Source organism: Myodes glareolus, chromosome 3 (genome assembly GCF_982192425.1).
Source record: "Myodes glareolus chromosome 3, mMyoGla1.1, whole genome shotgun sequence".
Classification (NCBI taxonomy): Eukaryota; Metazoa; Chordata; class Mammalia; order Rodentia; family Cricetidae; genus Myodes; species Myodes glareolus.
The window spans coordinates 81,471,367-81,488,311 of record NC_142028.1 but is presented as its reverse complement, the minus strand read 5'-3'; the positions used below and the strand labels follow the sequence as shown (position 1 = coordinate 81,488,311).

Below are 16,945 nucleotides of genomic sequence, written 5' to 3'. Positions count from 1 at the left end.
TCCTTTTTCTGAATTCCCAAAGTACTCAACATCACCTTCAGCCAGCTTGTGGTTATTTCCAGAGGCTATATTCTGGATTCATAAGAAGGTGTCATCTCTATAATTATGCGGCATCAGGACAATAAGCAAATGCTTACCCACAGTAAGCATTTACTATTTGTCTGTTGAATCAAATATATTCCTTAACAGACTGGAAAGCTCTTTAAGGGTGAGAACACAGGCCAGTTAATGTTGGTAAGACCAATGCCTGATGTACTGTAGACCGTTAGTAAATTTCTGTTTAATCGATTAAATAAATGAATTCAATAAGTGAATGAATAGCGCCAAAACTTTATCATAAATTCAGTGCCATTCACTATACCAACTGTTTTTTCTTAACCTCACCTACTCCTTAAAATAGCCCTATAATGCAAGCATTATCACTACCATTTAAAATCAAGGGCACCAATGCCCAGCCCCAGATCTTCAAATGAGTCCATCTAATGCCAACTCCCCAGCCAGTGGCTTTTGCTAGAGCTCCTGGCTTGCAGAGATTGTATCATGAAGATGTGAAATGTGATGCTCCTACTGTTCCTGTAATGCCTATGGGGACCCACAGAACACAGATACCCATTTTGAGCAGCTCCCCAGACAGAAATGCACATTGTACAATAAGAAAAGCCAAGCGATTCATTTCTCAAAAGAGATCTTTTTTCATTCCCTTTGGTTTGTCCTATAAAATAACTTGCTCCAAGTGACAGCGCTTCAAATATAAATTTCAATAATAAACTTCAACAAATGAAAAACTGAACCAATCTGAGTCCTATTTTTCTTCTGTTGTGCAAGAAAGAATAGAAATTCGTAAGATAAAAAGCTAGTATCAAGTGCTTGGTTAAAAAAGGGCTGAAAGGGAAAAATATTCTGGGTAATGTACTGAGGACAATAGAAGCCTCAGTGACAACTATCTTACCTTCAGCATTTATTGTCCTAAAAAGAAGGAGAGCTCAGACTGACGACCCTGGGGCAATGAAAGATTCTTAATCAAAGCCACGCTAAATTAAATTATGCTCAGAATATTCTTACAAGACAGAAAAGAATAGTCATACATTTAAAAATATTTTAATAGGCTCGAAACAAAAAGATGAGGATTTTGGCAAACTCCCAGCTAGCCATAAAAATGATCCAGAATTCTTACTTCTTGGCTGATTTATTCTCACATGAAACAAAGGTCTGGATGTCGAATAGACAAGACTTTCCACCCAGAGTGGATACAAACCAACAGGTGACTCCAGAAGTGCTGTAGATGTTAAAGACAATGGTTTAGCAACAAAAGAAGAAGAGGCAGAAAAATCCATCAGATTAATACTAATTGTGTGCTCTGTAATTAGCCATTGGGCAAAATGAAACTTCGTGGGTGAAGTGTCTGTGGGTGAAAAGAACTGCTGAATTCAATACTAAGACAACGCTTTCCAAAACTCCCCCACCACACGACATCCCTAGAAAGGCCATGCAGAAGCTATGGATGCCATGTTGAAATTCAGATTAAATGAGATAGGTTATGTGAGAGGGCTTGGCACAAAGTAATGCTTCATAAATATTAACTGAATACAAATCTTTTGGAACAGACAAAACAGAGTGTTTTGTTCTCACCGAAGGAGATGAGATAAATGTTCTACAGAGATAAGTCAGGACATCAAATATTAGCTGGGGCAGGACCTTGGAAGCCTCAGTCAGAGTGTCCTTTCTGCAGGAAGGGGTGAACTTCTCTGGCCTTAGATCAACCAGTAACAAACAGTAGTATGAACATGAAGACAAGCTCTTCTATTCTCACCATGGAGGAGTTCATTGTCAGGACAGAACCAGGCATGATGCCCACCTTCGTGGTCTGACAGTTTAGTCTGACTCCAACAAATATTTTAAAAGACAGAAATTCCTCAAATTTTTAAAAGAAACAAAAGTATATTTGTCTAATAAAACAACCACCACAACAACGTTTAGCTTGCAAGGGTAAGTGACTGAGGCAAGAGACACAAGGACAGAAGCACTTATACAGAAATAGATAGGTCTGTTGGGTAGGGATGAGAGGAAAGTCACCTTTGACCTGTGAAATGAATGACAGAGAATGTCCAATTCAAGCAAAGGATGAGCAGTCCCATGACACCGAGTCAAACACCCAGCAGACATGAAAATGAAGAAGTGTCTAGGAATAGAAAAGAATGGCAAGCTGTGAACATCTCCTAATGGGTCAGATCTTTAGGCAATGGAAAATGAAATGACGTTCTGATAACGCATGGCTGACCCAGGCCCAGAGCATGCTTAGCAGTGCTCAACAACTTTCCAGAATGCGTGGTGTGTGAAGGGACTGCGTTGGTCCCGTTGAGAGATCCGTCTGACAGCATTTTCTGTTCCTCCTAGGAGCAGGTGAAACTCCACCAGCACACCAAAGACCTCTTGTTTACCCACCTATCACACCAGGGCAGCTCCACACATTCTACCACCCTTCCATTAAGTCCCACAATGCATGTTAGCACACATGCAGAGAGTTAAAAGATGCCTTCTGATTGGTTCACTTAAGTTTTCCAAACTCATGTTTTTGTTTTTTTTTAACAAAACCCCCTTTTAAGAAACACACTGCAGATTAAACAGTTTTGAGAAAGACTGATGTGATTCCTAAGTGAACATTATTCTCCGAAACAGGACTGATCAGTGTCTCAGGATGTAATTACTGTGAGGTGGTTCTCATTGCTGAGATACTTCTTCTGAGATAAGAGGGATATGTACTTCCAAGGTTTCTTTTCCCCTGCTACTATCTGTGAGTCTGTTTCTCAGAGGACATAGTACAGTCTTGCTTCCAAGACCAGCTAGACACAGTACAGATGTGCAGAGGGGAGGGGATCAGACATCCAAAGATACATTTTCATGTTGGTATGGTTTTGTTTTAATGTAACGAACTACACACACACACACACACACACACACACACACACACAGACACTTCCCTCCTTCACCCACACACAGATGGGGAGAGATGGCAGAAGGAAACCTATACTGACATCTGACCCTTGGAGGTGACTAGTGTAGAAGATAAAATAGAGGCTTTGGAGTCAAGCGTACATGGTTTCCTTTGCCATGCTACTTAGAAGACACATGAGTTGAATAAGTTACCTAACCTTTCTGAACACATTTTCTTCCATGTAAAATAGGGATAACAATGATACCTCATAGAATAGTACGAGAATGATATTATTACATGCCAGGTGACTTTCTGTGTATTTTACCCTTGCTAATACATAACCCTACGAATGCTCCTGTTTTAGAAATGAGGAACCAGAGGAGCAGAGGGTGAGAATACGTGTTGCACAGCGAGTGAGTAGGAAGACTGGGTGTATTGCGGGAAGTCTAGCTCTTAATCACTAGGCTTCTGCCTAGCACACTGCTAGATTCCAGGAAGCCCGTGATACTCCTCTGGAAGACACAGACACACACGTACAAATACAGACACCCTGCACCCCCTTCCTCTTGGCTTCAAAAATCTGCTGGTTTTGTTATTAGTTTATTACATGGTGTAGTTCAAGTGGGCAGCATGTGGCAGCTTGACAAACAAAAGGATCCTGTGTGGCTGCTCAAGGAAGAGAAGAATAAATTCAACGCTGAGACATGTTAGTTCATTTTGAATGATGACTCACTGCCGCTATTTTCACAAACAGCTTGCTAATTAAACTTTCTTATGAACTCAGCTAACCAATTTTTCCAATGCATGGAGGAAAAATCATTCATTATAGACCGGAATCCAAAATCTAATATTAACAGCACAAGTAGGATCTGTGGCGATGTAATTTGATCAGCTCGAGCATTAATAACAGTTAGACACTGATGTCTGCGAGAGTTAATCAGCTTTCGCTGAGATGTGCGTAGATAACTGAACAAAACATCTGGAAGGAAGGCAGACTAGAAAGCAAAGCTGGCTTATCACAGGGCGTGGATGCCTTTCCGCATAAATCCCCTGCTTACAGCATCCTATCTTCTGAGTGCCCACAGTAATATCCTGAACTGGTATCACTTCAACAGCTCGCCAACATCCTAGCAGCTCATCCAGTCTCACTACGCTCAGTGAGGTGGGAAGGACTCTTAACTCCCTTGATGAAAGCACCTACGGCACAGAATGTCTGGATACTCAGAAAGTCCTGCAGCCCATCCTAGAGAAGAACCTGGGAGAGCCTTTTATCACACTGGCCTAATTATTTTAAAAGTAGAAAATAAATATACAATGTGTGTTTACATATGCACATGTGTGTAGATATCCATGTGTGCATTGTACATATGTGTACAGGCGTGTGGAGGTATGAGGACAATGAGGGCATCATTTTCATGAACTATCTTTTGTTTTTTGAGACAGTCTTTCACTGGCTTGAAACCTTGACCAGTAGGCTGAGCTGGGGGGCTAGTGAGCCCCAGGAATCTGCTTGTCTCTGCCTCCTCAGTGTTAGGCTTATAAGATGTTACCAAGCCTTCTTCTTCTTCTTCTTTTTTTTAACCATGGGTTCTGTGGGTTTAACTCAGGTCTTTGCAAGTACTTAACTTATTAAGCTGTTTCTCCAGATTTTAAAGTGGTCTAATTTTTAAATTAATCTTAAAATTTATCCTGCTGTTTTCAGATATGGAACTTAAGGCTTTTACTCAGTTTTCTAAAGCCACCAAACCTGTCATTCATTATTGCTGTAAAATGCCTTCGTATGCGTCACCGAGTCTGAACCCACAAGTACTACCAAAATAAAGTAGGGGAGGGAGTTTTCTTCTTTACCAGATATTGAGGAAGTGGTCGTCTGATGGGTGATAAAGCAACCCATGCAATGTTCCTGCTCATCTATTAAATAGGTGTGTGTGTGGCAGGGAAGACAGGTTGTCACTGAATTTGATTTCAGTTTGGTATCCTGAGCAGGAAGTGTTTGGCATATGTGAATATGTTCGGGGAGTGTGGAGTTCTCCAGTAGGGCTCTTCCTCTTTGTGCTTGTGGTGGTTGCCTCATTGACAACACTGCATTGACTGGGAGGGAGGGTGAAGGGGCAAAGGTAGGTAAAATCGCTTTTGTTTTGACATTAGCGATTCCTGTGTGTTGTCCAGACTGGAGTTCTGGTCAGAACCATGGAAACCTTCACCAAAAGGATGGAAGCCATCCTAAATGCAGTCCTGTGTGCTCAACCTTGAGAACTGCAGGGAGGGACAAGACTGCAGAGATTCAAGTTAGCACTTCACTGAAGGGCAGCAGGCAAGGAAGGCTTGCTTTGGAGCCGTTTTCTTGGCACACTGTTGAGATCTGATGCTGTACAAACAGGGACTCCATTCAGGCAGCTTCTCCATGTTACTGCCAGACTTTGTCATTAAAAAGAAAAAAAAAAAGAAAGAATCAATCCAAATTGGGTCTGGGAAAGAGAGGAGTAAAGGAAAACTCCATGTGTGTGACTTCAGGATTCATAGCCCGCCTTGCATTATAGCTGGCAGCTGTCACCACAGACCCTGGAAATCCAGAGAAAGGGCTATGGAGAAGCTGGCAGGAAGCGCAGGATAGAGCTGGGCTCCTGGCTGACACTTGAAAACAGGGACAAAGGTTATCACATGTTTTTCCTTCCTATAAAAGAGAGCTCTGACTAGCTTGTCTGTGGTTCTCAGACACACCATATTTAGTTTACTAATTTTCCTCTGGTGTTCTTTTTACCCTTCCGTGTTCATTTCCCTCTGCCTCTGATTCATGTCAATAGTAACTCTTTATCTTAAAAGCCAGCTCAAGTCTTTTCAGGTCAAAGTGGCATATGTGTAAATAAGTCAGAGAAAGTAGGACAGGAAATTTAGAGAGAGAGACCGAAAGAGAGAAACAGAGAGAGACAGAGAGACAGAGACAGAGACAGTGAGAGAAGAGAAAGAGGAGGAGGAACTAGCAGGAGAACAAGCCACATGATTGGTTGATCGAAGTCTTCTTTGGATTTCTCTGGCCTCATCAGTTTAGATAACTGCGCATGTTGGGTGCTTCAACAGGCTAAAGGAGGCACGAAAGAAAAAAGCCTCTAAAAACAACTTGAGAAAATACCTGGGATCACTAAGTTGGTGTTTCTGACTCATACTGCAAATGAGAATTACTTAATCTGATTCTAGATGAATGTGATGAGAAATTCCAGAGGAGCCACAGTTGTCATCCTAACTCGAACATCCACTTTGCGTGATTGGGCCCAGCATCTCACCAGACTTTCAAGTATGAGACAGGAGCTGATTAGAAAATCAGACTTATAAATTAGTAAGAAATGATGTGGAAAAAGTCAGTGAGCAAATATGTACCTGACCTCAGGAGGATAACAGACATCATCCTATGTTGGGCAGGGTTATTTATTAGCAAGGAGAAGGTGTTAAGAGAGTTGGGTTGAAATCTCAGCTTCATTTATTAGCTCCAACCTTGAATGAATTACTTCCTCTTCCTGAGCTATAGTTTCTTCACTAACAAAGAGGCTATGGGAAAACGTACCTTGTGAAGTAGCCCTAACTGCTCCATTCATTATTTCCAGATAATGTTCATATTACTCTGCTTATAACAAACTATTCTGATTCAGATAGATTTTTAAAAAACACATAAATTAATTTTATTATAGGTCTGGAGGCTGGAAGCCCAAGATCAGGGTACCAGCATGATTGGATTCTGGCTAGGACCCACCTTCTGGCATGCAGAGGACTGCCTTATTTAATGTGTAGATACACAGAGAGCTCTGGTTTCTTTCTCCCTTCTCATTAGGATACTAATATTATTGGATCCTATCCACATGACCTCATTTACCCTTAATTACTTGAGCAAAGGTCCTATTTCCAGTTGCTTTGCGGACTAAAATTTCGCTATATGAATCTGGTGAGTGAGGAGACATAAACATTTACTCCTTAGCCATACTTCCGGAGCATGGATCAATGGCCTTCTCATCATGTATTGATTTTCTACAATCTATTTTTTGCCATGTTTAAGGGCCATTCTTCTTTGACACTCGCTCTGAGCACCTTGGTTCATTGCTTCTCTTCACTCCTTTCGATATTCATAACTGATGTTGTCTGTGTCCTCACTCAGCAGAAACAGAATGATAAAAGAATAGAAGGATTATAGGTTTTACAGACAGACAGAACCAACCAATGACTCTCACCAGATAATTCTAGGCTTGGATTCCTTTCTGCAAAATATGTTAATAGTCACTGGTCATGGGAAATAGAAAGTTTCTTTTTTTTTTAAAAAAAATTAAATATACTTCTATTTTTATTAAGCTTGAAGACGTCATTGTTATAACAGTTTCTTTTTTAAAATTGATTTTTATTGAGCTCTACATTTTTCTCTGCTCCCCTCCCTGTCTCTCCCCTCCCCCTTCAGCTCTCCCCCAAGGTCCCCATGCTCCCGATTTCCTCAGGAGACCTTGTCTTTTTTCACTGGAGCTATGAGTACTCTCTGTCTGCCACTGTAGTGGCCACAAAGCAGGCCTCCTGTCAAGTCCTCTCCCTGCATCATTAGGAATCAGTTCTCTTGTGTTGTCTTTCCAAAGACTTTGGTGTGTATGTATGTAGTATATATGCCGATGTGTCTGTGTGTGTCTGTGCATATGTATGCGCATGCACATGGAGGCCAGAGGCCAACATCAGATGTCTTCCCCAGTTGCCTTCCACTTTATTTGTGAGATAAGTTCTGTCACTGAACCCGGAGCTCACTGATTTGGCTAGAGTGGGAGGCCAGCAAACCGCCCTGACTGCTGCCACAGCCCTGAGACTGCAGGTGCATCTCACCACTCTGGCCTTTTACATGGGTGCTGGGATCCAGACGCAGATCCTCATGCTTATGCAGTAAACATTCTATTCACTCATCCATCTAATTAGCTCCTTTTAGATAATTTTATTGGTCAGGGATAGGAAAAGTAAGATTGGAATTTGGTAAAAACCAAACCAAACCACCCTAGAGGACAGAAAAGGTGGCCATGCTTCAGAAGACCTGCTTCTTCTACATCTGGGGCTGATGGAGGACCTTAGAATGTCCTGTCCTGCCTTGCTCATTGTCCCTGGAGTAGCATGTCTTATGTTTTTGGACTTTTTCATAATTTTTAAAGGTTTTAAGACAGGGAAGAGAATGACATTTACGTGGTCTGAGAGAGTACACTAAGTAAATACTGTTGGCTGATTGGAAGTGTTTTACAAGTGTAAAAAGTCTTACACAGATAGATGGCCTCTATCTGAATTTTATCTTTTCTCCAATCTAGAAATATCTTCCCCATCAAAGCTCAATTTCAGTACTGTAGAAAAAAACAAAATGGCAACTTGAAAGATTTTCAGTTCTCATGCGGCATAAAGACAGGCGCAGAGTTCGTCAGTTATGGGACTAAGGGAGCTGTAGAATGGGGGTGGCGCCGAATGGGGGCGGAGCAGGCTGAGAAAGAAATCACCACTACCATACCTCTCAAAAGACAGGAAAAGGAATTTCCCTTACACATTTCGGAGGGCACTTTCCTCCTGCCCTGAATCTGATGAATTACATTTTTAGATAATGTGCGGAAATTTCAGTTTGACATTATCTTCCTGCTTAGTTCTTAGTTGCAATCATCCAGGCCATTGTACGGAGATGTGTGTGTGTGTGTGTGTGTGTGTGTGTGTGTGTGTGATGTGCATGCATGTGTGTGACTGTGTATGTGTTTGAATGTATTTGTGTATATGTGTTAGGAGAAAAAGAAGATGCTGGGTGAACAGGGAGCTGGTCTTATGAACCAAACAGTCAGCTAAAGCACAGAAATAGCAACTCCTTAAAATACCCAGGCCTGATTCACATCCTAGGTAAAAGCCATTGAGACATCTCTCTGGGGATGAGAGGACATTTTCCTATCTAAGTTTGGAATCAGTGCAGAACTGTCAGATTTGGAGGGAGGATGAAGGGGAAGATAACCAGGAGGCAAAGGAAACCTTAGCTGGTCTGTAATTCTTACAACTGCCATTTTGTGGGGGGAAACAAGGACAAGAGCAACAACAGCAACAACTGTTGAGAGATGCCTGATGTGCTGGCACAGACTCAGCCTCACAGCTCCACTCAACCGCCAAGTTCTAATTAGAAACAATGGAAGGTCTCTGGTTGCCCTTGGTGGATGTGTAAGAGGCACAAGGATTACATGGCTTGCTGTCCACACGTAACGTTCTGACAGTCTTTTTCTTCACAAGGCAGGCTCCTCTTCTAGTTTGCCATCCCTGTAGACTTCCAGATTTTCTCCACACCTAAAAATTTCCCATTAACTTCCTTCAGCAGTAGTCAATCCCTTTTCCAAGTCAACACGTCAACCTCTTTTATTCTTCTTGGTGGCACATGTGTAAGGTGACTGCAGGGAGGTGACACATGCAACAGCCGATGCAAATTAGCCTGATTTCCTTCTGAGTGCAGGAGGCCTGGCACTCTGTGTCTTTCCAAACCTGAGCAAAACATGCTGCCAAGTGCTATTTCCTATATTCCTTCCCTCACTGACAACTACCCTCCTCATGTGCCTGTAAGAAAACTGCACACAGATAAGCAATATCTTGGGGTTTTCTTAGGCATAACTAATTGTGGCTGGGCTTAATTACACTAAGGCAGCTTCCATCGCAATGCACTGCTTAGAAAATAAAAGGCCAACAGAATGAAAGGCATTTCAAGAAGGGAGAAAATGGGAAGTTAAACTATGTAACAACTTCATTGAAAAAGTGGCCATGCATTTGAATGGTGGGGGCAGATGGCAGGAGCTGGAGGGAGGAAATGATGTGATTGCATTATAATCTCAAAAAACCTTGTATATACCAAAACGACTTGAGGTTTGAGTTTAGGTGGGCACTGACTTGTTGAGTGAAATAGGGCTGGATCCGAGTCTTGGCTCCTGAACTTGGAGGGTGACTCAACTTACAAAAGTTTTTCATTTACCCCCAACTTCAGATTTCATCTGCAAAGGAGGCTGAGGATCACACTAGGCTCTGACTCCTGAGTGCAGCTTGAGTGAGGCCTTGAAGGTGCATATTGGACGGTAAGCCCCGCCATTCTCCAGGAGCGCCTGTGTACTAGTCCATGAGCTGCTACACACCACCGCCCTCAGAAAGAACATTCGGGTGCATACGGCACACAAAAACTCAACAGCTATTCTTTGTCTTTGCTAGAGCCTATAGAAGATTAGTCTAATAAACTCATCTAATGGCTGGTTTCCTTTTATTGGAGTACACTGACAACTTTTTCAAAATATAGTTTTTATTTTTTTCTGAAACTTATCTTGTTTGTGTGGTCATCTTGGAGATAGGACCAAATGCTCATGGTGTTCCTACAAATTCAGTTCCCTGGAAGCAGAGGTGAAAGAGAACAAGTCTGGAGTCTGATTCTCCTCTCCCTTCTATCTGCCAGCTCATATTGTAGCCGGACTCTGACCTGGAAACTCTGACACAGAAAGGCTCACGACTGCTGATTTCCATCCCCGTCTCACCTGCCGAGGGACATGCAGGCTGCCTAGGCCTTCACAGACTCCAAGACCTCTCATGTCGCTGTATCCAAACAGAGTTGGTTCCCTTTTTAAATTAGAGATGCAAATTCGGGTGCGGAGACCCTGCTGGCAGAGAATTCACCTCAGTGCCCAGTGTTTCAAAGGGTTCTTGTGAGCTTTTACCTACTTGTTCTGCTTTTGCCCCTGAATGATGATATTAACTCAAAGATGTATTATAAAGGAAAAACCATGAAGTGATGGGTTAAATTGGGCGTTGAGAAGTCATGCTCATTTTTGACATACTTAAGTCCATCTGGCAATGCTGCTTCCTATGAGACCATGGTTTCTGAAGAGCCACCTCCACTCATGCTATACTTCCTTCCACCAAAGCACTGAGAAGGAGAAGCTGCCTTTGCCCTTCGCCTGAATGTCAGCTCTGCTTCTTTGCTTTTCTTTCCTTTGCCCAGAGCTGAAGTCCATCTTTTCAACCTTTGCAAAGCCCCAGCTAGCACATCCGCTTTACCTAAGTGCAGAGTGTTTAGGGTCTGTCCATATACCAGTCTAGACAGAGCCAGTTTGTAGTCAGCCGAGTTCAGTTTGAACTGCCTTATTCTACTCCTGTAGAGTTCCGACTCGCCTGAAATGGACAGAACACTGTTCTTAAAAGCTATTCCTGGGCAGATACATGGAGAGGGCCATCAAGTAGAGATGGTGGTTTCTTTTCTTTTCTCTTTGGGATGAGGTAGTTCAAAGGTGTCTATTGCCTCATATGAATGCCTTCCTTCCTAGGTTTTGTTGTTGTTGCTGCTTGGGCGTGAGGGTTTACATAGGCTAAGCAGGCATACGACCACAGAGCTATAGCCCTAGCTTCCTCCAGGGACTTTGTTGTTTTTTTCCCTCTTCATCATTCCTTTTGGGGTGGGGCAGTAACAAGATAGACCTTTCTAATGATAAAACTTGGCATCCCAGCTGGGCTGGCATTAGACCTACCCGAGTCACCTAATTCTGTCCTGGCCAAGCTGTATGCTTCGTCCCCTAAAAATGCCAATCATACAGAAATTTGGATTAAGTAAAGTAGAACAAAAGCCAAAGGCAATGAAACAAACAAAAAATCTAGGAACTTAGATGAATTCTCAGAAGTTCATGAGAAATACATAATTTCTACCCAGGCTTGTTCTTTGCCTGAACCTTGAGGGTCACGTGAGATTTCCCTTTCTCCCCAGCAGCAGGTAGATGAAGGGGAAAAAGCCAAGATGTGGCTTTCTGTGATGTCATAAAACATGCGATATCCCAAACATGTCAGGGTGTATATTTTATCTCCTGGGTACCCAGATAAAGTGTCTTTTCCTAATGCAAAATGAAAAATTCAATGTTTCTCAGAGAACATTACTTAGTAAGTTAGAAAGATGTCCAGAAACACTGCAAGGGACTCTTAACTCTGGGACTCTCAGACAATGGGCCTGAACTTTGAAGAGAGATGCAGGTTGAATTATGTCCCACATGGATGACGAACACGGCTACCTATGCTTCCCTTTGTACATGGTGTCTTGTTTAGGGGCAGGGTGCACTAGTTAGGCTCTCCGGAGGGCATCCAGCAACCTCTCCCTAGAAGAACACAGTGTTGTCTTGGGTTATGGTCTTCACTCTGCACATACTCCAGAATAAAGTCAAGCTCTAGGGTACAGCTGTGCTGCCTAGAGAAGTGGCTTTAGCCTGGCTTTAGCTTTCTTATCTAAGAAAATGGAAGATGTGCCCTGTGGTGACGACCACAGGAATGCCCAGTGCTTAGCCAGTGCTCAGTGGTGCCCCCATGTCACTCAAATCTATGACCAAATTTCTTCTGTGAGTCCGCACATGGAGAAGTCAATAATGACCCACAGTCAGAAGTACTCCAGCTAGTTAACACAATCAACGGAGTCATTCTTTCTCAAGGGAGCTGAACTTCTCAGACCCCAGCCATCTTTCCTAGGGAGTGGCTTGGGGCTGGGAAATCTTAATCTTAAATTCTTATCTTTCTGTCGCCTCCCACCCCACTAATCCTCCCACTGGATATTTAGAACTTCTTGTAAACTTCACAGGATCGGGCTGCACTCAGATCCGTAGGAGGTGTTAGAGGAAAAGGGGGGACCGTGATGTTAAAAATCAGGGCAACAAAAATACCTATGATGTCATTCACCCCGACTTCTGGACTGGCTGCAGCCCTTGTTCTTGTCTGGTGTGATACTTCACTCCTGCTGACCTGGGCTACGACTGAAGCCCAACGCCTTCCGCTCAGAGCGATTCTCAGCCTTCCCTTCCCACCTCCCACAGCCCCATCTCTCCCTCCTTCTCTGACTTTTAGCGTAGCCAATTAAACCTGAACAACGGGTGGATGGAGGAAATACGCTGCATCTATGGAATGGTACAGCAGGGACCGGTTTCACTGTTAATTTAAAATGCTAGAATTAATTAGGTAGTGTAAATGAAGAATTTAATAAGCACTCTTTACAACCATAAGTTCTACTTTTATTAAACACTGCTACCAAATGAGGGCAAATATCTCTGCTCTCTCTATATTTCCCAGCCTCATTCCCACAAGTTCTCTACAAATAAAATTTTTGCCTGAAATAAAAAAATTACGTAATTATAATTTATGCCCGAATTGTATTTCTGCCTTCAACCCATAAGCCTCATCTTTAAGCTCAGATGCTCCTGTATGCCTCTGCTTGTGCTGGAAAGGGTGCCAAACAAACCAGAGTTGACAATTTTGGTTTTGTATACCAAATTAAAGGCTGTCTTTGAAGCTGTCACTCCTATTCAAATCCACTCGGTGAACTACTGAATTAGCATTCTTTCAGTAAAGGAATCTGCTTGTTTAAACACGTGTCTTCAGAAAACAAGGAACAACACCATGAATCAGTACTTTAAAAAAATCTCACTACTGCTCTGAGGGAACCCTCCTGAAAAGGTGATTAATAATACCCATTCACTAGGATAGCCGGCAGAATCCCCATTTAGAATGTAAGGCAAAATCAAAAATACATTTTCTATATAGGAGTGGGAGGAAGAATCATATGGTTAACTGGTTTTAATTTGGTTTGAATTATCATCCCATTATGTAAAGATTATTCAAGGAATCTAAACATCGGCTTTATGAAAGTACCGGCATTTAAAGGTTAGAAGATCGAATACACTCGGCTAATGGTGCGGGAGAATTGTCTGTATTCTGTCAATCATGTTTTAAATAAACCCTGATTGGCCAGGCAGGAGGTATAGGCGGGAAAAACAGACAGGAAGCCGAAATGATGCAAGGAGAGCAGGAGAATTCTGGGGAGGAGGAAGCTGATTCCTCCCACTCCTGCCCTGACTACCAAAGCAGCAGGATGTGAGCTGCCCCACTGAAAAAGGTACTGAGCCACATGGCTAACATATTTCAGAAAAGTGGGTTAATCAAGATGTAAGAGTTAGCTAATAAGAAGCCTGACCTAACAGGCCAATCAGCTTTATAATTAATAGAGATCTTTGTGTGGTTTTCTTTGGGCTTGACGGTTGTGGGGTACTGGGTGGAACAGAAACCCCCAACAAACAAACAGCCCCTCATGTTACAGGCTAAGATCTGTAAAACCTGACCCCATTAGGAGGACTAGATATAAGATTTCTATCTTGACCATGCTCCTTTAAGGCTCCCTCTTCACAAATAGCTCCCTCCACTAACTGAAGCCTCCCATCCAACAGTCCTCTTACTAGGTGTGATGCAGTCAGTCTCTCATCTCGTCCTTACAATACACTCTTAAGATAAGTACCATTTTCCAATTTTACAGCTAAATAAATTGTGTTGGGGGATTGTGTGACTTGCACTGTAATAAACAGCACTTATTTTTAGCTTTGTACTTAATTTATAAAGAGGAGCACATGTCCATGTGAATTAGAAGAATAAATGGATGTATTTGTTTGCATGAGCGTGTATATGCTGTAGCATTGGACTTAAAATGGGGCTGATATCGCAACCTGATTAAATCACAGGGCTCCATTTTCATTTGTGCAAGCCAGTTGCTTGTCAGTTAAGCTGAAACAGCAGTCAACGTTCACGACTGACAAGTCCTCAAGGTTAATGTGGATGACTTCACGGGTGGAGCGCTCTGGTAGCAGCTTCACTGGTAGCCCTCATTATGCAGCTCATTAATTTTTTAAGGAAGATATTCTCACTTTCAATAAGATTATAGGGAATTTTCTCCCCAAACAGGCATAGTATAATTGTCTGACAAACATTAAAATCCTGATTACTGAGGTTGTATGGGGGTAGGGATATTGCTCTGTTTTTAAGCACAAGGTCAAGAAGAAAACTATTAATCAAAGACCATCTTCAAAATGGACCAACATATGAGATAAACTATTTCCCATACATATCTTCACTAAGCATATTCCTTCATCTGTGGAGTATTTACATTCTAGAATGGTCTGCTATCTTTAGGATTTGTTCTTCTCAGAGACAAAGAGCAATTATGTCATCCTTCCACTTGGCCCCCTTTTAAAACATGTGTCATGACATATGGAAGAAAGCTGGGCACATACAAACCAAATGTTTGAGAACAGAAGAAAGGAATGAAAGCAGCGTGGAGTACAGGGTAGGAAAGACAGAAGGCAGAGCTCAGGACTAAAGTGCAAACAAAGGAGGAGCTAGGGACACAGCTCAGTTGGTAGAGCACTTGTCCAGTATGCTTGAAGCCCTTATTTCTAGCACCCATAAAACGAGGCATGGCAGTAAATGCCTGTAATCCCTGCAGTCAGAAAGCAGAGGCATCCTCAGCTATCTAGCCAGTTCTGTGCCAGTCTGGGACACATGAGCCCCTGTCTTAAAAAAAAAAAAAAAAGAAAGAAAGAAAAGTAGGGGCAGCTGATCAAAAATAAATAAGTATAAAACCAAAGGACCATTCCATATAAAGGGGAAACACATTTGAAAATCTTCATCGGTTTTCTAGTTCAATTAGTCTGCAAGGGGGCTTTTGTGGTGTACATGTGTGTACAGTATGAGTTTGTGGCATGTATACATGCAATCATTGCATGCGGGATATGTGATGTAGGCATTCAGATGCACTGTTACACACACACACACACACACACACACACACACACACACACACACACACACACACAGTGTGTTATGAATCCCCAGCCTTAATGTTGAAGAGCATACCTGTAATTTTGTCTCGCACGAGTTTGCAGGATTCTATTTCACCAATGCTCCCAAAGAGACTCCTGAATTCCTCTTGGGTCATATTCTGGGGTAAATAGTTGACGATGAGGTTGGTTTTGCTGTCATCTGTGGCTGCGCCTGTCTGCATGGGAGAAGGACAGTTTCTGTTGTTGCTGGAGGGTCCATTGCTTGTATTGGATGTTGGTCCATTTGACACCTGAGGCTCCATGGTGCTAATTATCTAAATAAAAAAAAAATTTGAAATCTCAGAAGACACAAAGTCTGTTTTAGATTTTATTTTATTTGCTGAAAAGAAAGGGAACAAGATGAGGCAAGATGGAGCAAAGAGACTGGGTTGTGAACACAGCTGATTTAGAAGCATGTTTTTAACCAGGATGTTAAGCTCCTCTTGCTATTTTTAGGCCAGCCCCGAGATTTTGAACACAGACTAGAATGCAGTGGGAACTCTCCCATTATTTTGTTAATGAAAAGCTAATTCCTGTTTTCATTACACAATCACTCTCAGAAATGTATACTTAAGCCATACCAAATTATAATTAAAATGTAAAGTAATAATCATGATTAAAATTACAGTTCCATTAAAGCTGAAAAAGCTAAATATAGAGGACTAAACCCACAAGATCAAATACAGTACCTGTTTATTAACTATCTCATAAAATAAAATGACATTAAATTAAATGGGGCTGTTCCATATGTGAAGGTCTTAGATTTGCACTGATGCTTAAACACTGATCAAACTTCCTATTCATGAGTGCATTCTGGGAAGATGCAAAATCATCTAATTAAAAAAAAATCCAGCCATTCTGTTACTGTCCCCCCCCCTCCCACACACTGGGGTCTCTAATAAAACAAACAAAAAATACGAACAAGAACTTTTGTTTCTAGGCCTTCACCTTTGGATCTGGCATAGTCTATGGCTCTTACATATTACTCCAAGAGGACTTTCTCTTAATATAAATACTTATTTAAATATCTAATTGAACATATTTGAACTGTCCCAGGAAACATGCAAGAAAAATAATAATAATAAAAATGATTGGTTCCCTATCCTTAGGAATTTTCAGTAGGCTACAGGCATTTAATTATCCCTGCTTGCTGGAAAAGGGGAGTCAGGGAAAGGGCACAGGAGGAGATGCAACAGTGAGATCAAGCATTGAAGATGTCCTGCACAGGCTGATAGACCTGGAAAATCATCAAACCACAGAGCCAGAAGGTTGCTAACGCTTCAGGGAGTAAGTTCAGTTCCCTCTCCTATGTTTGAGATTATGTCAAGACAACCAGTGACTCTCT

At 42.0% G+C, this 16,945-nt stretch overlaps 1 protein-coding gene across 6 annotated transcripts in view; it reads right to left on the bottom strand.

The window, feature by feature from the left end:
- Elavl4 (ELAV like RNA binding protein 4) overlaps positions 1-16,945 on the bottom strand; it is a 137,479-nt gene that overhangs the window by 32,264 nt on the left and 88,270 nt on the right. For all 6 annotated transcript variants that reach the window (XM_048453382.3, XM_085686419.2, XM_085686417.2 and 3 more), the window contains exon 2: positions 15,635-15,875. In XM_048453382.3, coding sequence (XP_048309339.1) covers positions 15,635-15,875 — 241 coding nt within the window. The remainder of the gene's footprint in view (positions 1-15,634; positions 15,876-16,945) is intronic.